The 23,689-nt window shown below is 40.5% G+C and overlaps 1 protein-coding gene across 2 annotated transcripts in view; it reads right to left on the bottom strand.

Moving 5' to 3' along the window:
* Window positions 1-3,108: 3,108 nt before the first annotated feature.
* SYNPO2 (synaptopodin 2) overlaps window positions 3,109-23,689 on the bottom strand; it is a 126,688-nt gene continuing 106,107 nt past the window's right edge. The window contains exon 5 of one of the 2 annotated variants that reach the window (XM_084626236.1): window positions 3,109-6,803. In XM_084626236.1, the coding sequence (XP_084482362.1) occupies window positions 6,231-6,803 (573 nt within the window). In that variant the 3' untranslated portion in view covers window positions 3,109-6,230. The remainder of the gene's footprint in view (window positions 6,804-23,689) is intronic. The other variant, XM_084626237.1, reaches the window with a different exon arrangement.

Below are 23,689 nucleotides of genomic sequence, written 5' to 3'. Positions count from 1 at the left end.
GGGAAGTGCGGGGTAACTGGGATGCTGGCTGCTGGGGGCTCCTGGGTTGCTTGACCAGGAAGCTGATGGGGGACTGACATTGCTCATGAGGGGTAGAGGCTACTGCAGGCAGGTGGGTGCTAAAGCAACAGGGTGCTCAGCCTGCTGAAGGACAAGGAGCTCTGAGGGGTGTGTGTGAAGGGGTTGTAGGTGAGGCCCAGGATAGAGAGTCCTTGGGAGATTGAGTGGGCTGGGGCTCTTTCAGGAGGGAGAGGTAGTGTTGGGGCACCAGGGGTGCTTTGGGTAGCTGGGCTTGGGGAGAGACACGTGCCGTTAGCTGCGGGGAGAGGGGAGCCTAAGGCAGCATCTAGGCCCCTCACCTTGTGCTGTTACTGCAGCCTCCCTGTTCTCCTGCAGAAGAAGCAGCTAGAGGGGAAGGGCATGGCTGTCAGATAAACTGTGCCACCATCACTACCTTGGCCACAAGGGAGAACTGTAACCTAATGCTTTCAGCTTTCCCACAGCTCAGCCAGATGCATGAGATTCAGATTCTAATGCAGATCAGGATGCCAAATCCATGAATGTCATGTGAGATGCATAGCCCAGGCAGCCGTATGGGCCTGATTCCCCATTTCTCTGCTTCTGTGTAGGCATTTATATTTGCACAAAGGGCAAAAGGCCACCAGATCAGAATGGTAGCATTCTACACCCTCACAGTGTGTACTTAGTACAGACATATATGACTGCTTGAGTGCCGAAATAGAAATTGAGGTAAGCGCCTCAGTTTAGGGTGAGGTAAATTATATTTTTCTGATCTGTGAAGTCCTCTTGATGGCTCCTGGTTCACCACAATAGTCCAGAATACATCATTCTGCAGCAAATTTCAGAAATCCCCACCCTCACAACTCATGTTGTCCATGGCATTTGCAATGCCACATAATGACGAATCTTATGGTACAAGAGGATTTCAGACAGAAACTTCAGTTAGAATTTCATTCTCTGCTGAATGTGCCAATCATCACCTTGTTCACTTATTTCCATCTAACTTCCCTATTCCCAGCTCTGTCTGGATTTGTGTCTCTAGGGTACATCTACACTGCATGAAAAAACCCTGCGGCCATGTTTCAAACGCCAGGCTCCAGACACAATGGTGTATCTACACTGTTATTTTTAAGCCTGTAGTTGTGTAGTGTGAGCCCAAGTCAGTTGACCCAGTCTGTAAGACTTACTACTATAGAGTTTGTTTACAATGTAGTTGTGCCCCTGGACTACAAGACTCTGCTCCAGAGACCTATTTGTAGCTGTGTTTGTACTATGCCCAGCACAGGATCTTTGGGATCTCCCTAAATGCTTGTTAATTCCTGTTGTTCGAATTTCTTAACCACGTCCATTTTGAAGACATGTAGTTTAAAAGTCAAATACCAGACTTGAATTAACATAATGGTCTCCCTTTTTTCCCCCCTGCAAAAGCTAAATATGTGTATGTGCACACATCCTTCAAAACAAATAGGTTGAAAGAAGTGGCTGAGTCAGCTGCAACAGAGCTGTTACTTTGAGTTACTCATAAACTCTTAAAAAGAAAAGGAGTACCTTAGAGACTAACAAATTTATTAGCGCATAAGCTTTCGTGAGCTTATGCTCTAATAAATTTGTTAGTCTCTAAGATGCCACAAGTACTCCTTTTCTTTTTATGGATACATACTAACACAGCTGCTACTCTGAAACCTGTCATAAACCCTTGCATGTGGATTTTTCAGTCTTTGTAATAATACTTGTTTGGTTTTGTTTTATTTCAACGTACCTGGTCGCATTGATGTTTTGGCCATTAAGCATTAAAAAAAAAAAAGCAGGGGGGAGAAAGTCTGACCTCTTCCTCATTCCTTCTCTCAGAAATTATACAGCTTTCACATTGGAAATTACATCCACAGCCTGATTCTGAACATGCCCAATCTTTGGGGAAATGAGGATCTGGATCCTGATCTGAATTCAGTGGCTTCAAACTGTATATTGGGATCAACCAAGTTTTGACCCAAACATCTCTGAATTTAGGTGAAGTTTGAGACCAAATCTAGATCTGGACTTTGCAGTTTAAGTGCATCTCTACATGGGGTTAAGGTGTTCTAAATGAGTTTATCATGAAATAACAAACAGCTGATAACTTTCATCTTGAATAAAACAACAGCTTTGATAATAGCTAAACTCATGCAACTTTTCTCTTTACTAGTATTGTTTGTTACACTGAACATTCATTGCACTCAACTAGTTTCTTTATACCATACTTAAGCACCCTAGAATTTAAAAAAACCCAAATATATCTCTGAATAGCATAAATATAGCTTCCCCTTCATATATAAATGCTTAATTATACCAAAGACTTACAAAGTGCCATTGTCAAGTTTTACTGGTTTCCAAATTTTAGCTACATGCTCACTTTTCTTATCTTTATATTTCAGCCAAATCCTACATGCCTTACTAATGTAAAAGGTGCTATTGACTTCATTGGGACTAGTCACATAAATGGAGGAAGCAGGATTTGGCTTTTTATGGGCCAGACTGTAAACACTTTCTTCAGATTGATGAGCAGCTACTGACCTGGGATGTGTGACAGAGTTAGCAGTGAGTTCAAAAGAAATAGCTACAGAGGGACAGGTTGCGAAAACAGCAACTTTTTGTTTAAAAAAATAAAACCCCAATAATCCAGTTCTTCTGAAGAACCCCATAGTAACTAACAAGGTGTTTACATGCAACGGTGATAGACAAATAATTCTGGAGGGAGGCAGATCAGTGTCAAGCTTCAAAGGGGAACCATGCTGAGAGGTAAGAATTAAAATGTTGCAAACTGCCCTGAGAAAAACACATGTAAAATGACAATTTCCTCCGCTTACTCAGTGTGAAGATGAAATTCTACTTACTTTGACATACTGTCATTTGATCTGATAATGACTTAAGCTTCTAGAAGCTCAGACCAGCTGTGGGGTTGCAGACTGGTAAATTCAGTGAATCTAAAAATGGTGCAGAATAAGCATTAAACTTTGTTTTGCTCTTATTCATTTTTAAATTATTAGATTATTTCAAAACTAACATGAATAGGGAGAAAGCAACATTGCCTTTCATCTGATTGGTGAAATCACTTTATTAAATGATACAATTTACATCTCTGGCATGCTCTCTTCAAATAAAGTGTCCTTTGTAGTGAACAAACAGTATGTAGAAGTGAAAATCCATTTATAAGGCTAGCATAGACTTTTCCTACAATGCAAAAATGTCATGTGACTAGATATTTAATTGTAATACAGCTAACTAAAATGAAAACTAATTATGAACAAGAAATGTGAATATCTATATTCTAGTATAACTACAGAAACTAAACTCTTGGTTACATTTGCATATTCAAATTCTTTGCATATTAACAAAGACAACTCTGAAGTTTAAAAGTCAGTTCTAATGTAAATAGTAGTCATCTAAGATATCGGGGGGGGGGGAGTATTTTCCTCACGTTAACTGAGTAGATCTGTGCATTCACAAACAATAAAATGTAAGAAACACTTTAAATGAATATTCAGAGCTGACACACAACACAATCACACGATTTTGGGTGAAAAATATTTTTGCCAGAGATGGGATGAGGGAGAGAAAGAAGAATGAAAGGTGCAGAGTGATGCTTCAGAAAGGTCTGTATGCACTGTAATATTAGTATCTGAGGCCTGATATTGTGGCGATTGAAGTTAATGACAAAAATTCCATTGAAATGAATAAGAGCAGTGTGTGAACCTCAGTTATCCTCTGGAAAAGAGCATTCCTATTTGTCAGTATAACACAGTGATAGATTTACGTTCTCTTTAGACTTGGTGTATTTACAAACCGGTTTCTACCCCCCCACCCCCCTTCAAAATCCTAATGCTTATGGCTACCTTCTAGGTTTCATTTAGGTGGAATTGACTTACCCTAGTTTAAAGCAGCCAAAGAGACAGCTACGTAACACACAGCTTCCTGTCTATACAGGGTGATGTGTGGAGGGGCAGTACTGCAGCTCATCCTGCAGCCTTTACTCAGGCTCATTACATTTGACATTGATTCCATGGACATTTTCCTGAGTAATGGCCACAGAATTGGTGCTACTAAATACCTGATCCAGCTCCTGCTGGAGTCAATGGGAGTCTTTCTACTGACTTTAGTGGGAGATGAATCAGTTTAAGTGTAAAAGCCCCTGCCCTGAATAGGATAGTGATGAAAAGTTGTGTATAAAAATTATAGGTATTCTTCTAACCATCCATCTGGAAGTATTCTGGGCCTTATATATATATATAATAGGGATTGTTCCATTTTTAGGGTTCGATCCTGCAAACACTTAGGCACATGAGTAAGTTTACAGCAAGTGAGTTTACAGTAAATGTTTGCAGCACTGGGCCCTCATTTAGTATAATTTTTGTTTCATAACATTTGTAATATTTTAAAATATGGGCATTTTTGGAAATGTGGTGTAGGTGTTTTATTTCTAACCATGCATTTCCATACTTCATTAGGATGCATGATATTATTTTCAAAGGAAATAAAAAGCTATTTTCCAGATTCTGAAAAGTGAAATGCTTTTTTCCCCTAAAGTTGCATTTGGCCAAATTATTATTTTTCTGAACATTGCTTAATTCTGTTCCCAGTATAACAACATAAAGGATACAACTCAAAACAGAAACCAGATAAGAAGTCAGCCTCTTGCAGAAAAAATATTACATTGGTTTATAACCTGGTTTCTGTGTACGCTTTCTTATTATGCATGTGAATTTTAATTTTCTTTTCAAATTGCTCTGCTTACACCTATAATATGGTTTAAGTACAGCTATTCAACTATATTTCAGCAATATTTTCAAGTGGCCGTGCTTGATAGATATTTGAAGAATGTCCAACAACTGAGGATGGTGCAGTGTGCTCTGTAAAACTGGGTATTCATTTAACACCGAACACTATCTAAACTACCCAGTAAGCTTGTAGTATATAGCTTAGCCACATATGTTGCTATTAACTAAATGAACTGTAAATGTAAGATATGTACGAGCAGTAACAAAATTTTTTACCATCTCTCCAACTCCATCAAGACCTTTTTAACACTCTAAGAACGCTCCAAATATGTGTTGCCTTAACTAGACTCAGACCATGTAACACTTATCATAAACCATATTCCGCATACCTCCTGCACATAACATGAATTGTCCTTGCTATATAACCTATTTTGGTCTTCCAAAATGAGACTACAAATCTAAAGCCTTTCAAGTATTCAACTACTAGTAGCAGAATCTGCTGCACTAAATGTTCAGAAAGTTAAACATTTCACAAAGAAATAAACGTAGTTGTTATCCAACACCCCCACATGACTGACATGTATTTGTTTGATTGTTTATTACAGTGGTCACTTGCAACCCAATTTAAATTTAACCTGACTATATTAAATACTTCTCCGATTCATTTTGTTATTCAACTATCATATCAGTAGTTCATCATAACATCACTCTCTTTCCTGCTGTTTTCAAACTAGGGTGGGTAATTACAACAGCCAAAGCTTAAAATGGAGAGTTACCCCCCTAACTTCCTTGAAATCCCTCTGAACTGCATGATTACATATTAACATATGTTAATGTGTACCAGAGCTTCAGGTAAAATGACTATAGAAGTATTGTATGTTTATCATAGTAAAACTAAGATTTACTTTGCAAGAATCCCTTTTTACAAAAAAATTCTACAGAGAAATTATATGATCAATATGCTGAGTAAACCTTTCCAAAGTTTGGAATTCCATTGGAAAAATAACCTTCTGAAGTCTGGCTATGTCTGTGTCCTAAAATTCAGATATCAAATATACCCAGAAATACTACAGATCCCACCAGAAAATTTCATTTTAAAAAGCTTTTTCATTCTTTGGAAATTTCATTAACTCATCTGTAAATGTTTTTGTATTCTGTCCAATTAAAGCTTCTACATGTGCTTTGTCAGAAGCACATTGATTATCCCACCTACACAAATTTGACCTTTTTAAAAACAAACAAAAAACCTGTCGCCTGGGAATAAAATGGAATCTAGTCTAGAACTGAAACCCCTGAAATATCATGAAAACTGCACCCTTCTACAAAACTTCCTCATTCTTTCAGTTCAGAAACTGTCAGCCAGCAAGAAGCTATTCAGACAGGTCACTTTATTCCTCCAACTGTGATCTAAGGCTGGTGAAGCTGGCAGGAAGGAAATATGCCAGGTTCTTCTGTCTTTCATGTTTGTTGCTTCCATCCCCTTGGATGTGGATTGTAGTTTGAGTTGGCCATTGACAGGCAGTAGTCGGACCTGGAATCCATGGACATCATGTCAGGATCTGTTCGGGATCGCTGACCATAATATGCATACTGAAGCCGAGAGCCACGCTGAAAAGTGGAGTTGGGGGCAGACATGCTGCTCTTTGGTGGGGATGTGATACCAGACTGCCTCGTTCCAAATGATGCAAAGCTAGCATGAACACCTGGGCCTGGAGGCACACAGGAAACCCTTTGTTTCCAATCATCCGGTGGCTCAGGGAGTGTTTTCCTGCGAGCAGCTGATACTACATTAGTAACAATGGATTCTTGAATGTTTTGGGGGCCAAAAGCATCATCCACTAGGCCAAGAGGGGACTTGGCTGCTGCTTCCCAGGGAGTCAATCTCTTGCCAGGCTTGTCAGCTGCTGCTGCTGGTTTGCTGAAGTAACCAGGGCCAGGTTGGAACATCACAGGTGAAGCAAGGGACATGGCTCGAGAGGTGAGTGAAGAAGGCCTCTCAGGAAGTGATAATGAGCAGCCACTGCCTCTTTCCTAAGAACAACAAAACCTCAAATATAACCACAATAATTGAATATCAATGACAGAAGCCCTTTTCCTTCATTTCCAAACTGAAGCGAATTATTGTTGGGCTATTGGCATACAGTTTAGCATGTTAGTATATGAGAGAGTACAAGAACTTGCCGGCAGCATAAGGAACAGCTCTCTAAAAACACGTCACCCTACATGTAGCTGTGTGTGTGTGTGTGTGTGTGAGAGAGAGAGAGAGAGAATTCAAGTGTTTGGGAAAGACACCAGATTGACAGACCTGAAGAAGTCTTCTATTAATGAACAGGTACAGTATGGATAGCAACACTGCAAGCTTCCCTCCACCTCCTCTACCCTGCTAATATGCCCTGTCCTCCCCAATAGGTGGAAAAGGAGATGGGTGGGAAACTGCTCTTACCAGTCTGACTATATCTACAGGATGCAGGCATAAACTTACTTGGTAATTGGCTCTGTCCAATAGATCTAGTCAAGAGTGTATTTTATCCATTCTATATTAAGGAGCTCTTTTCCACTGAAATTATTAAATTTATCCTGGGTGGCAAGGGGACAAAAATGAATGAAAAAAACTAAAAATGCCAATGCAATAATTTGCCTAATACCATTGTAGGACATTACTTAACCTTGCTCCTTTTAAATGACAGTGCCCTAAAAATTTCAGAACACTCTGACCCATTTTTAGGAGAAATCCATTCATATTCCACAAATCCTAATCTTCTTAGTAATGCAGCACTTTCAAACAAAAAATCTGTTCACGAGAAGGGTTTTGTCCTCAGCAGTCTTCATTCAGCAATATACAGTACAAGTACCCCATTTTTGCACGCATGCCAAATGTGCACTCTGCATCAGACAAATCACATGGTTCCTAAATTAGGAAGAACAATATGGACAGAGACTACTTAACTGGCTACATCCTCTGATTCATACCCTGAAGTCTGGGAACAGCCTTTAATTCCCATACTTTGTTTGAAATCAGGCATTAAGGTCCAGATCCTCAAAGGTATTTAGGAGCAGAACTCCCATTGATTTCAATGGGAATTAGGATCCTGAATACCTTTGAGGATCTGGCTATAAGTGGCCAAGGGCTTTGCTAAATGTCTATCCTGAAAACAGTGGCCTGAATTACCTTTCCTATATAACTTTCAAAGACCAGGGGCTTAACCTAAACTAAGCCTCCTGAAGTCAACAAGAGCCTGAATCATGCACAGTGAAGATTTATCCATTAATGATTTTGTTTAGTATTCAATATTGTTAATGCCATACTTCACTTTTTTTCTAGGCCCTTCCATCAGAGGATCTATATGCACTCAGCAAAATTTAATGACCTATATATCATATTATTAGATCCATTTCAGAGATGTGGAAACTGAGACAGGAATGGCTCAATTTTCAAAGTTCCTGAGCATCTGCAGTTTTTATTGATTACAATATGTTTGTTCAGTCACTACCTATTAAAACCTAGGCCATCAGTGACATAGCAAAGGTTTCATAGTGTTCTGTTTTACAAGAAGACAATCCTCCTCCTTGCCCATTTGAGCTAATCACCAGCTATCCCCAACATCAGAAAGAAATGCCACACACTTATTAACGCCCTCCCATAACAAATGGCAATTTTCCATCTTGAGAAAAGGACTGTACTTTGTACACTTGAGTTCAATTAACTTTTAACCTATAAGGGTGCACATTGATGTATGAGTCACCAAACAAACTAACTTTTACCTGGATAAGACTCAGCTTGGCACTCAAAATGTACACTTTAAATAGAAAAGGAAAAATTATTCTTTCTTACCCTACAGAAACACAGGAGAATATAGTTATTTTGCCTATGGATTAAATGATCATACCATTAACAGTGAGTTGGAGTTCTTCCGGATCTTCATATCATGAAAGGGCAGTACCTGTAAATGGCTTTCTGTTCAGTAGCGATCACAATGCAGATAGATAGGTGTTCTCTGTGGCCAGATTGGCCCATGTGTGTCCTCCAATCAGAATTAAGGATTCCCCTCCACCCACCTTCTAGCTACTACAAATGCTCTCCTCAGTTGGTAGCACAGTCAATTGCTTTCTTGGCAAGTAAAGTTCATATGCTTCATTTAACCACTTGGCAAGAAAAGAAATTTTAAAAGGTTGTGAACTTATAAAGAATTCTGTGCAATCTGAGACACAATTTCTATTAAATAAATTACTCTGACAACCTGAACAGTGACACTGTTTACAAGATAAGATTGTAAAGGTGGCAGGGGGGAGTTCCCATCTGAATTAGCAGGTCATCAGAGAGTTCCAGATTATTGTCTCTGCTGAACAGAAAACCATTTTACAGTTAAGGAAAATTTCCCTTTCTGTTCAATGGAGCTTCCAGTTTAGACAGAAGAGTTCTAAGTCCATCAGACCATGTAGGATCCCAGAGATAAGTAGGGGATGGGAAGTATACTATTCAGAGAATTGCTGTCATAAGGATCTGACATTCAAAGGCAGTATTAGCTGAAGATGCTATGCTTGTCTGTCATGTTTGGAGAAGGTCTCTAGAGCCTTCCAAGTTGCTGCTGTCATGGTTTTGACTGCAGAGGTACCTTCTTGTTCTGCCCAGCCCTGGTAGAGTGGGACTTAATCTTAAAAAAATAATAATAATAAAAAATCCTATCCAATAGAAATTGATAGGCCAATGAAATACATTCAATAATCCATCTAACAAGTGTCCCCATTCCATGACATGAAGATGAGGCCTTCAGAGATGCAGAGTAGATAAAATTTAATGGCCTAGAGCATGTTGGATTAGGGTAAAATTTTTTTTTAAGAGGGGGAGTATCAGAATAGGAAGAAAAAATTGTTGGAAAATCAAACATTACCCCAGGATACTGGAAACCCTTCTGAGGACAGCTTTATCATGGTATAGGGTGAGGAAGGGGAACTGATAGAAGACAGCTGAAAGTAACCTTGTAGAAGAGAATTTCTAGGGATATTGTAGATAGGAGTTCAAAAGGAGAATAGCACATGGCTTTGACAACCAGATTTAGGTCCCAGAAAAACCATGCTTTACCAACTCAAGGGCTTAATTTGTTCATAACTAAGAAGAACCTCATGATCAAGGGGTGGTAACCAAAATTCTTTCCAGTCACAGACCCTCTAATGGCTCCCAAAGCATACATTTATCTTTTTAAGAGTTGTCGCAGAAAAAGGAGAATCTATGCTACTGAGAACTGGGATGTAATGACATTCTTTGGCTTGCACTATTTGAAAAAATATTCCAAGTAATTTAATATGCCTTAGACATGGAGGATTTTGCTCACAAATGAGCATATTATTCATATTGTCTTGCAGTTCTGCCCTTCAGATGACAAACCTTTTGGAAGAGTGTCTCTGGATTTGGGAGTAATATTAGACATTGGGGGAAGAGGTCCAGATTGGTAAATGGGAAGAAAGGATGGGTTTATCCATTGTGCCTCAAGAATGATGCATCTGATCATCCTTTGCAAAGTTAGTGATAGTTAGTTAGATAGATAGATAGATTGCTTGAACTTAGTTCTCCCCCCTCCCCCTTTTGTGAGACTTTGGGGGATAAAATGACTGGGTAGGAATGCAGGTAATGTCATCCTTAACCCTGAGAGGGAGAACATATCAAGTACTTAAGCTTTTCTGTCCTTGTATCTACTGGAGTAAGGGATTGCCCAGTGAATCCCCTGTGAGATGAAAAGGTCCATGATTGGTTCTCACTGGGGAATCCATCATCTGGAATATTTAGGAATACAATTTCCATGCCCCCAGGTACAGTGGAGTGACTGAGCCACTACTGGTGCTGGAAAGCATTGGACAAATGAATCACCTTCAAGGTTGATAGGTGAGATTCTTTTCTACCTCTGAACCAGTACAGCTTCCCAAAACAGATGCTGATATTTATCTTTTATTTTCATTTCTTGTCCATTTACCCAAAATAGTATTTGCATCTTTCATTATTTTCTATTTGTTAGACTAACATATATGGGTTTGTCATTAGCCAATTGGATTCATGCTCCATTCTACATACTGTATGAGTAGCCACCACTTGAGAGATACCCTGGAGGTGCTGGAAAGAAGGATTGGGTAATCTATAGAATGGTGTCTCTTGTCCCAGTGCAATACCAGAAATCTCCTGTTGAGAGTTTTATCCTGGATCAGGTACATGATCTGCATTACTGAGACTATTCAACGATTAATTCTCTCATGATGGTGAGGAACAAATCACTTTGCCTCATAGAGAAGGAAATTCCCAGTCCAAGATCAAACCCAGAATAATTGTCACGTGACTAAACACAACACAATGAGTTTGCCAACTCTAGCTGATTCACACACAAAAAATGGAGTTCTAGTAGCATATTCAGGCCTGTTTTGGCTTTCCTGGACTGCTTGAATTCTTAATACTTTCCCTGAGCTAACATTAGCAATTACTTAAGTTTAGACAACTTCCTGATGAAGTCATTTGGCTCCTCAAGATTAAAATGTATGTGAGAATGGCATTCCTCTTGATCTACTCAGGAGACAGATATAGTAACCTCTCCTTCCTTGGAGGAGGAGCCAAGGTTCCCCCTCTCCCCCGGTCATTTCCATGTAAGTTTAAATCTCTTTAACGGAAGTATGCTTTTCTGGATCCTGAGGGGAAGGATTTTTCCAGGACGTATTCTTTGGAAAGAGGCTGAAATAAGCAAGAACAAATTTGCCCTTCTTGGTGAGAGGCTTATGGAATTCCACTATTTTGGGACATAGCTAGGAGGTTGGAAATGATCCTGCCACTGTCTAGGTGGGTACTTACCTCAGAACACACTCCACCACACTCCTGAACCTTGGATTTGTCTGTCTGGTTCACCAGTGTGGAGAAAGGCACTACCATCATTACCTTGTGTCTTGGACTAACTGCAATCCTAAAGTAATGTGCCTATAGTTGTTGCGGAGAGAGGCTCTGACAGAAGTTGCTGACTGAATTCTCTATGGTGTTCAGTGAGAGACTGGTGGTGATTCTGTTGAAGTTAGGTAGAGCAGAAATTTGAGAGCCAAGCTCATGTTCCCAGAAGAGGAAAATATCTTTGACTACAGGGTACCTCAGTTATACTGGACCAGAAATTTTTCTGAACAGAAATAGCAGCCACCTTCTAGTAAAAACAGAAAATAATTCTGTTTCATTCCCTCTGTTCTTGCTACTATTATTTTTTTTTTAATTTCTTGGGCTTTTTAAAATTAATGGGCCTGACTGTGTGCTTTCTTATACTGGTGCAAATCAGGAATAGCTCTATTGAAGTCAGTTTGTATAAAATAGGTGCAACTGTGTGAGAGAAATCAGGCCCAAAATAGATCAGTAAGGCTGGACTCATAAATTAGAAAAATAAATACTGGCGGTCAAAGCATGAAGTCAGTACATGGTTTTTACTCTCCTTATCCAAACAAAGCCTAGTTTCAGTGAGATTAGAACTGAACTGAATAAGGATTGAGTAAAACCTGAGAAAGGATCTCAAGAATTGACCCTAAGAGGAAAATTGTCAATTACAATGTAATTCATCATAATTCAAAATGTACAGACATTTAAATAGGAAATTAATTTGTGTTCCTGGCCACAATTTACAATATGTGGCAAAACCTGTTTTACTTCTTTAGTGTACATTGCTATCTGAACTAAATGTATGATGCAGTGATTAGTTTAGCTATTCATAAAGGTGTAATGAATAACTACACAGAAATTCCATTTTAGGCCGTTACTCCTAGTACCTTCAATGATTTCAGTGGAGATACTGTACCTTTTCACTGATGTAGCAGAACACAACTTGGCTCTAGGGTCCTGACCATAAAAAGACTTGTACACATGCTTAATTTCATGCACAGTGAGTAGTCCCATTGAATTCAATGGGACTGCTTGCATTCTGTAAAGTTAAACATGTGCATAGGTCTTTGCAGGGTAAGGGTCTAAAGTTGTATTGGCTATACTGTACTAAGTCGATATTATGCAATATGGTATTTTATCTTTATGCTTCATATGTCTGATAAGAAATGTAACTTCATGGACTGGATTTGCAATAGTATTTGTGCAAGTTTTTGCAGTTTTACAGAGAAAACCATAAAACAAAATGAAATAGTTATTTTCTTCTTGGGGCCAAGTCAGAAACCCATTTAAATCAATGAGGGTTTTTCCATTTGTTTTTGGGGGATGGTGGTGTTTGATTCTACTGTCACTACTGTACTAGGGAAGGAAAGAAGTCTCTTTTTAACAATTTTTCAACTTTGTTTTACTATGGAGTTTTAAATGAATATATTGTTTGCTGAGCTGACAAGGTTCTGAGGGCCTGATTCTGTCATGTGAACTTTATATCAGTGTAACCTCATTGATTCAATTTGCACTGGTGTAACACTAGAATCAGGCCCTGAATTCCTCTCTATATCCATAGAAGTAATACAGCACAGGCAGTAACAGTACAAGATTATCCACTGTGCCCTGCCAATATGCCTCCATCCTTACCTCACGTTCACCTACCCACTAAGTCCTTGGCCTCCCAGCTGAGACTTCCAACGAGTCTTCCAATTGGTGCCAATTATGGTGGTGGCTGTTGTAATGAAGACCATTATCCACTAGCAATCTGCATACCTCTGTGTGTGTGTGTGTGTGTGTGTATAATTACATAAAATCAGGTAATAATTTTGCAGTCACTTTCTCAGTTTCTTAGTAAGAATACTTCTATTTTGTCTGCTTCCACGCTGTTCTGGAATTGCATACTCCCTAGGCTTCATTGCCGAAAAGTGCTCCATCTTTTTACACACTTCAAAAAACAGACCTTTAAGGATTTTCAGGAATGTGTAGTTTATGCTAAAAACACAAGCATATCTCCTATTTTTTCACAGGTAAAGACTGGGAGATGATACGTTAATTTTATATTGTTGTCATTAGAATTACTACTTTGTCACTAGAAGAGATGGGCCTGAACCAAAACGCTGGACCTAAGCATTCCTGAAATTGGATCAAAATCCAGATTTTAAATGCATGACTGACTCCTATCAGTAATGGGCTATTCAGAACTCTGGACTTAACCACACAAACTCATGGCTCATGCCAATCTTTAGTCACTAGAATTCACTCACAATTCATTTACCAGACAGTGTTAACAGCACAGTGATACTCAACCTCTTGTTCTCAATCCATATTCTGTCCTTCAAGATCCATCAAGCAGTTTTTATTATGCCATGGCTTGGAATGTAGCTGGCCTTACGTAGAATATACAAAACAGAGATGACACATGAAGCAGTGGGGAAAGTAACAGGCAAACAGAGAGGAATTAGCAATCTCTTCCTTTCCCTGAAGCATTAAATAAATTTAGAAGAAGGGAGATCGAGAAAAAACTCCCTTTTAGCTTTCCCTTCCACCAGCCAGAAAGGGAGCATGGAAAGAGAAGAGATATGGCATCAAATGAAGCAGCAGAAAGCTACAAAATAATCACAATACCTTGGGGATATCCTGTTGCAATGTTTTCGTCTTCGTGTGATGAAAGAACATCATGATGTTGTGTGTGATGTTGCAACATCATGACAAGTCAGAATGTCACTCTGTGATTATTCTGTGCTTTTCCATTAGTCTGGTTGAAGCTCTTCAGGAAAGAATACCACTGCCCTACAATAGTTACTGAATGGAGGCAATGGTTTTTAGATAAGAGGAGGATGAAAGACAAATAAGTTGTCTACCAGAATCATAGGGAATCCCTAGAGCTGCAATTGGCTTCTCCAACATACACGAGAACAGTTGAAAGGCTTGTTACATTAACATTTAAAAAAGAAAAGTATTTATAAATGTGTTCAATAAAGCAAACATTTATTTTACCATATACATATCTTTAATATATTTGAAGTGTATATTCCTATACACTAAAGCAAAGGTAGCATTATTCCCAAAAGTAATTTACTGAATTAGGTATATAGAGGTGAATCAATGCACACACAATTATTATTTGTGTGTGTGTGTGTGTGTATATACATAGAAAATGTGTGTCTATGTCTATATGATTTGTGAAATAGACACAAGTAATTTGGAAACACCATAATATGGAGCTAAGCATTATTTATTAGGTATGAATTAGGCATCCGAGCTCCAATTTTAGTGTAGGGGGAGAACAAGGTGCCTAAGTAAGGAATTCTCAGAAGCCAGCAAGCCAGGCAGGGAGGAGTCCATCTCCACTTGGGATTCTCATCCATAAACCCTCTCCTGGAATCAGAGAGATGGAGATTCCCCACCCACTGTAACTCATAGTTCAGTGCTTAGCTCTGTCCTGAGATGTGGGAGACTTGTTTCCAAATCCCTGCTCTGCCTGATTTGGAGTTGAAATTCAGAGACATGAATCCAGATTCTCCCACATGTCAGAAAAGTGCTTTTACACCCCCAGTTATGTCCCCTGTTGAAGTTATTCCATGTTGTATAAATAATTAAATATTCATTGGGCCAGAGACAGAGAGAGAGGAAAAAGCAAGAGATTGACTCAATAGACCAGTAGTTAGGGCATTCAGCTGAGATGAGGGAGAGTCAGGGTCAAATCCCTGCTTTGGTGGAGAGTTAATTATTTATACAAAGTGGAACCACTTCAACAGGAGAGACTGAGAGTGCCCTATCCCAGAATACCCCATATCCTGGGTGTTTAGGAAACTGTCCTGGGAGACCTGTGTACAAGGCCATCCTCCAAATAAGGGAGAGTGTCCTTAACAACTGGGCTGTTGGCTATAATGTGGGGTGCACGTGCTCGCCCTGGCTGTCCTTTGTTTTGTTTGAGTTAGGTGTACTCAGAGCATGCCTACTGGATTGGGCCCTGCAGGCAAGATAGGCATGCAATTGTCTGGTTTGAGAATCCCACTGGCGGTGAGGCGTGACCCAGGATGCCAAGCAGCTCAGTGGCATCAGGATTTAGGCAGCTTGTTCAAGCTCACTAGTGGAAACTGATGTGCATATAGGGTTAGGTGGTAGCTTTGTGGTTTTGTCAGTGTTAATGGTGCCTTATTGCTGGATTCAGACACCTAAAGAGGCAGTTAGGTGTCTAAGTCCTTTTGTGAATCTAGTCCTTAAGAGCCTACATCGTTCTCAGAGAAAGTCAATGGGACTTGGGCTCCTAACTGCTCAAGTCACTTTTGAAAAAGGGAGTTTTAGGCTTCTATGTCACTTTGGGATTTTGAAAATTTTGCCCCAGTCCATAATTCCATGTCAAAGGCATGTTCAATCCTGAACTAACATTGGCCTCCAGCTGGAATATATGCAGAGTACCAGTATTGCAGAAGAAGGAGAAAAGAAGGAGGGAGGAAAGGGGGGAGGTTGTGCCACTGCAAAGGATGTGCCGCTTTTCCAGCTTTTAAAGGCCCAAAGTGGCGTCACCCATTTCAGGGGCATTTTACATTGCACAGTAATAAAAATTTCAAGCTATAAATGCAACCATTGGGAAGGTGGGGGGAGAGGGGCTTGATTTGACTGCCCCGAACCAAGGTTTCCAGGCTCCATGGTTCTAGAGAAGCTCACCACACAGGCTGCACTGGAGCTCAGGGCATTCCCATTTATAGAGAATTTCAAAATTTTTGGTTTTCATTCCAAATCCAAAGGAACCCAAGTTTCAAAATATCTAAATCCTCTGCAAAATGGAATTCCCTTTCTATGCACAGCTCTACTGCTAACCACAGACAAGTCAGATATTGACTTAGCTCAGTATTCTTTAAGCAAAGGAAAATGGTTGCTTTGGTTTATCACATAACTTTCACATCAGATCTGATTGTAAAAACACAATAAAGTTTTATCTGTAATATGCAAGGGACTGGAGATTCTTTTGGCTCACAGAAATCCCTATTTTCAATTAAACAGAGGAGTGGACATGGCATATTTCCCAGAGGAAAGAGCATTTGCTGCCACCTATTGGAGTTTAACAGTAGCATGTTCAGTGTGCATGTATAAGTTCTGGTTAACTAGGATAAGAAACCAAAGAGCATTTCAAAATAGGTGCAGTTTATGAGTCTGGGTGGTTTATGTTCTGGCTAGAAAACTATTAATGATTTAAGCTGTGTGAGCTCCACTTAAAGGCCAAATCCTGTACTGACCAAAAATAAAGAGCTGTGTCTGGCAGAAGGCTAACCACCAGCTGTCCCAGGTACTTATCACTGGTTACTCTGGTGACTGAAGAAGAGTCATTATTTTTGCTCCAAATGGCTGTTGTGGCTGGATTTGGGGGGTAAAGAGGATTCCCCAGTGCCATCCTTGCACTCAGTTCATACCACATCCATATATTGTCCTTACACTCCATGGTACAAAGTTGGTGTGTACAGGGGAAAAGTCAGGAGTGTGCATACACCATAGAAATTTGTGTAGGCTACAGATGCATACAGCTGTGATCCTTCTCTGATCACCTGCTATGAACCACTGCCTCCCCACACACACACACACATTCTCTATCCTGCCATGGAAAGTGAAATAGGATTGCCCCTGCCCCCCATAGTGCACATGTATTTTTAAAACAAACATGGATCTAAAATAGTAGTTTCTGTCTCCCCTGTGTTGTATGGACAATGAAGCAATCTTAAATGAATACAAAAATAAAGCTGCTGAGTAAATGACTCTGTCCCAAAGTGCAAAACATAAATACAAAACACACAGTATATTCTAGGCAGGGCTGGTAGTTCCATCTACTGTAATGTTGTCCAGCACTTTCCACTATAAAGACCTTGTTTTCAGTTGCTTATAACTTTGCCAGTATGTAACCATTTTAGCTGAACATTTTCATGTGTGGTCTGCCTCAGACTGATTTCTTTTGGAAGATTTTAGTCAAAATAGTTCAGCTGTTTTAGAGAATGAGCTTTGGGGAAAAGACATTGTTTTGCTCATTATAACATTTTCTGGTGATCTGTTATTTAAAAAGCTCTAGTGCCCCCATGCTTTGGAGCAGGAATTTGAAATGTGGCAGGAAGTGGCCTTTGTGTCATGGATGTGCATTTGCCATACCCTGGAAAATATGCTAAAATTTGGCCAAGATATAAGCCTTTGAAAAATTGTAGAGCGCACATTTTCAGTACAGACTTTAGGAAATTTAGCTGCTAAAATCCAGGAAGAGTCTATCTGGGGCAGAGCAGAGTTTTCCCTGCAACTGGGCTGCTGAGTGTCATGCTAGGTCCAGCTCTAGGCACCTAAACTAAGAACAAGGAGATTCTCTCCCTGTGCTCTCAATGACCTGGACCAAGGCAGTGGGGAGGTGGAAACTGCCTGATTCAAATGAAGACGAGACAAGAGCTGGACCAACAGGGGTTGGGGAAAGAAGTTGAGACAAGGTGCCTTGGGGAAGAGGGACACTGGGACTGGGAGAAGGAGGTGGGAAAAGACTGGGACTGGCTGGGTAAGGAGATTGCAAGCCATGGAGGGAAATGGGAATGGGGGCAGAGCCAGTAGGGTGGAAGGAGACTGAGCTCAGAAGGGTGGGAACTGGGACTAGCTGGGTGAGGATATTGCGACTCTGAGGGGGAGACTGGGACTAGATAGGTGGGGAGAATGGGACTGGGATGATGAGCCAGGCATGGGGAAAAGAAAAGACTGGGACAAGCTGGAGTAGAAGTCACACTTGGTGGAGAGAGGGCAGAAGAGTCTGTGCCACTGGAACACACTCCCCTCCAGACCTGGAATGGAACCCATGATGTCTGACTCTGAGTCTCACCATTCCTCTATGGTGAAACCCACTGGCAAAGTGTCTCATTCCCTTCTGTTGCTGGTCCACATAGAGAATGACAATCTACTACTGTTGTCAGTTACTCCATTAGCTCAAGTGGCAGAGGTCTGAGTGGTGGATCTAATGTTCCAACCGTGATGATGACGCGTGTGGGTGTCAATATAATACCACGTGAAGGAATTTTTCAGTTTTTTCAGTTTGCTTTTTTTTTTAAACCTAGAAAATTACCTGCACAAAAATCTGTGTTAAAAGAACATTATTAAGGTCACAGAGTTGAACACGCAAAAATTAGGAAATGTCAGAATGTAGGTTGCCTGTGAAGAATGCGATTTGTTGGGGAAGAGTCAACATGGTTCTTGCAAAGGGAAATCATGCCTCATCAATCTACTAGAATTCTTCGACGGGGTCAACAAACATGTGGACTAGAGTGAACAAGTGGATAAAGAATGCTTAGATTTTGAGAAAGCCTTTGACAAGGTGCTTTACCAAAGGCTCTTAAGCAAAGTAACCTGTCATGGGATAAGATATTGCTCCCCTGGATCAGTAACTGATTAAAAGATAGGAAACAAAAATTAGGAATAAGTGGTTTCAGCAGAGAGAGAGGTAAATAGTGGTGTGCCTGAGGGGTCTCTACTGGGACCAGTACTGCTCAACATATTCATAAATGATCTGGAAAAAGGGGTAGAGAGTGAGGGGCAAAATTTGCAGATGATACAGAACTACTCAAGATAGTTAAGTCCAAAGCTGACTGTGAAGCTTTACAAAGGAATCTCATAAAACTGGGTGAATGGGCAATAACATGGCAGTTGAAATTCAGTGTGGATAAATGCAAAGTAATACACATTGGAAAACCGAATTCCAACTGTACATATACAATTATGGGGTCTAAATTAGCTGTTGCAACTCAAGAAAGAGATCTTGGCATCATTACGGATAGTTCTCTGAAAACATTCACTCAATGTGCAGCAATAGTCACAGAGTGTTGGGAATCATTAGGAAAGGGATAGATAAGACAGAAAATATCATATTGCCTCTATATAAATCCATGGCCCACATCTTGAATACTGCATGCATATCTGGTTGCCTGTATCTCAAAAAAGATACTGTGGAATTGGAAAAGGTACAGAAAAGGGCAACAAAAATGATTAGGAGTATGAAACTGCTTCCGTGTTAGGAGTGATTAATAAGGCTGGGACTTTTCAGCTTGGAAAAGAAACGACTAATGGGGGATCTGATAGAGGTCTATAAAATCATGAGTGGTGTGGAGAAGGTAAATAAGGAAGTGTTATTTACTCCTTCTCATAACACAAGAACTAGGGGTCACCAAATGAAATTAATGGGCAGCAGGTTTAAAACTAACAAAAGGAAGTATTTCTTCACACAACGCACAGTCAACCTGTGGAACTCTTTGCCAGAGGATGTTGTGAAGGCCAAGACTATAACAGGGTTCAAAAAAGAACTGGATAAGTTCATGGATGATAGGTCCACCAATGGCTTATTAGCCAGGATGGGCAGGGATGCAAAACCATGCTCTGAAGTGTCCCTAGCCTTTGTTTGTCAGAAGCTGGGAATGGGCGATGGGGAATGGATCACTTGACCTGTTCTGGTCATTCCCTCTGAAGCATCTGGCATCGGAAGACAGGATACTGGGCTAGATGGACCCATTGGTCTAACCCAGTATGACTGTTCTTATGTTCTCACTTTAAGTTGGCCCCTTGTGCATATGCACTACGATAGTCTTTAATTACAAGATCACATACCATTTTTTCCACGGGCCCCCTACAGTACCACCTTTTTCAGACTGCTATGTAGATAGAAAGATTAATAATAATAATTCTTTTCCACAGCTTGCTCATTTACATCTGAACTGTAATTACCTAGCAGCCCTGTAATTTATTTACCTTGTATACCCAGCAATGTGAAGGATCTCTTCCCTTTTAAAATTCCTTATCTCAAGCCGTATAACAGGAATCAAGAACTCAAGCTTTAAAATAGTTACTGCTACTATATTAATTTGATTGCCTTAAACAATCAGCCTTGTGCCAGAAAATAAATCCCCAAACACAGGTTAAGAGAAGTATTTTCTCCCCTGAGTAGAGCCTCCTCAGTCTAGGGCAATGCATAGTTATTACTAATGTGTTATAAGGCTGTGAAGATCCGTATGATTATCCTTAGGTTCTGCCCACACTGAATTTCAAACTGAATTATGAACATTGGTGTGGGCAGAGAAGGGATTTTTTTCCCCAGGAACAGTGAAGACAAACACAAGGCTTGACTGGTATGGGGCTTGTCCTCGCTGCTCAGGGAATCTGCCTAGAATCATGATAGCACCACCGTTTGGTAATTACTAGCATTGCTCCAGTGAAGTAGGTAAGGGCCTGGAGGTTTGCTGCTAGAAAAGTTCCCTCCAACATAACATTTCACTGAACTTTGGGGGGCTTGTGTGAGTTTTAATTATTTTGCTGGGGAAAAAAACAAAAAGCTTCCTGCAATAAGTGCTCAGCTGGATATCACTTGTCAAACATACCTCTTGAGTGGCTCGAACTCTTTCCTTTGACTTTGTCAAGGGAGTAGGTGGTGGTTGTGGGCTATGAAGTTAGAACAGTCATATATCTTCCCAAGAAAACTGCTGGCAATGAATATATTCATAGCTTTTGAATCCACTGTTTTTGATGATCTTATTGTCAGTTTGCTTCTTTGTATAAAAATTCCAATTTTGAGCTGAGTAGAGTCATTATAAGATAACATGCTGCCAGGCTGTAATAGTGAAGTCTTACACTTGCCAGGTTTAACTATAAAAGTGATCAGTAGAGTCTCGGGTGTGTGACTGTAAGCGAAGCCAGTTGCATCATGTCCAGTTATAGGGCAATGTTGGAGCAATCTGTTTTTCCATAATGAATCAATTTTAAAAAATTAAATACCATGCAAAGTCACGTAATATCAATAAAAGTCGTGAAACAGTATAGGGGAAAATCTTCCAAAGTTCTTATGGGAATCAGTGCCATTGCTTCATTGGTATTTTCCCCATCTCCCTACTGCGGGAGTCTGTCTTTTTTTAAAAAAAAAAACCTCACATCTTCTCCACTGATTCATGCTAGGAAAGAACACTGAGATTCCCATACATTTGAAGGCTATATGTACAGTACATGAGAAAAATCATGGCTGGTGATGGACATAACTAAGAATAAAAAAAATTGCCAGGCATAGCAAATCTAAAGGCTGGAGATCGATCAACTACTGAAGGGCTTTAAAATTAAATTATAAACCTCCTGAATAACTTCCTAGGGCTCCTTTTTCTCGAAAGCAACCTAACGACAAAGATTGGTGAAGCCTTCTTGGGTGGTGGTTCTCCTCTTCTCCTGTTTTCACTGCCCACCCTTTCCTTGTAGCTCACTCTCCTCCTCGGCTCTGGCTTACCCTAGTTGTGGCAGTTCTTCCCTCACACAACCAGTGCTCTCCCACTTGTCACTAACACTCCCTTCTGCCTCACACTACTGCCCCTTACTTCCTATTTGTTGTCTGCTTGCTGATACCCTGGCACATTGATAATGCCTTACTTCAGACACAACCTAATTCTTCTGAACGTTCATTACAAAACCCAATGATACCAGTTTGGCAGAAAGGAAATGTGGAAATTGGCCAGAAAAGATGGAGGAAAGTATTGTTGCCTGGACGGTTGGTGGTAGCAGCACTGTGTGATGTGGCAATTTAAATATGAACCTTGTGTCTCTGGTTCCTTAATGTCTCAGGCCAAAGAAGATCAGAAGTTGCATGGAGGGTAATACGATTAGGCTACAGGGACAGAGTGAGTTGAAGGTCCCTTGTTATTCAAGTGCCTACTGCTAGCTGATCTGAGTGGCATTGGCCTCACACAAGTCTACTCATTTTCCCTGCTAGCTGTAGGAAAGGCACTGAGCCTGTGGCTACTTCAAGGTAAAGAGAATGTCAGGAGGTTAAATAGTAGGTCACCCAAGAACCATTACATGTGCATGGCCTTGATTAGACAAAGGATAGATGTAAATATATTCCACTGCAAAAACTACCCTTCATACTAGTGTATTGTGAAGCCCAAAGAACTTCAGGACCAAAGGAACATGTATATCCTACTGCCATGGGACATCCTAGGGCATATTATTACTCTTACAAAATGGTTCCCTATGTCTAAGGGGCAGAAAAAGGAGGAACGAGTCTTACTTCTAACATAGTTATGTTTTTACTCTTTTTAATGTTGCACCAGAAAAAACATTTTTCCTTGCAGTATATTTTCCATTTATTTCTTACTCAGTTAATTTTCACTGTCTAGGAATACAGCAAGACTCTAGGCTCCTACAGTACCAGCATATTGACAGTGGCTTTCAGGATATCTTTCTCTTTTTTAACCCAAGCTACAGCCTTGCAACCTGACCCCAACCTGACCCAAACCAACTACAAGTATCGGGGTCAGGTCGGGTCTGAAAACAGCCTGACCATCTCGGGCTTGGAGTGGGAAGGCTCTGATCACCTCCGCTTGCCCATGTGGTTGGCATGGCAGTGGCTGCATGCCCCACACCTGCCAGCCGCCACCACCTCGCTGCACTGCACATGCTGCATTGATGCTAGGGTCAGCAGGCAGCCAAAGATGGATTGTGAGCATGGGTCATAAGGAGCAGGAATCCCCCACCAGCCAAGCCCCCAGCCCAAGGTGGCAGCACTAATACAGGTTTGGGGGGAAGTCTCATGTCCAGGTCAGACTGGGTTGGGTCTGAAAAGGACTCAACACGCTCAGGTCAGGTTTAAGTCAGCTGTCCCTGGGTCATGTTCAGGTCCCAGTCAGCTTTAAAATTAGGCCCAAGCAGACTTCTAATGCACGCTGCACAAATTTATTCTGGAGGCAGAACATTTGAAGTCAGTGCTGTTTGGGAAAACAGCAGCATTTTTTGGGGGGGTGGGGTGGAAACCGATTTAATCCAATTGCTTCCATGTTCTAAAACCTCCAAAAATTGCTTCTCATGGAGAAATGCCCACAGCACAAAACCCAGCTATTCAAACGCTGTCCTTTAGTTGTCTCAGAAGAAAGCCGAAGTTTGAATAGCCATGGAACCTCAGACCTAGAACTGGTCCCTCTAGAACTGGTCAGAATTTTTTTTTCCCATGGGAAATTTTGATTTTTTTTTTTAAACAAAACACTGAAAGTCCCAAACCCAAACAGTTTTC

This window comes from Lepidochelys olivacea, assembly GCF_965140295.1.
Source record: "Lepidochelys olivacea isolate rLepOli2 genome assembly, chromosome: 4".
NCBI classification, from domain to species: Eukaryota; Metazoa; Chordata; order Testudines; family Cheloniidae; genus Lepidochelys; species Lepidochelys olivacea.
This window is presented reverse-complemented; position numbering and strand designations above follow the sequence as displayed.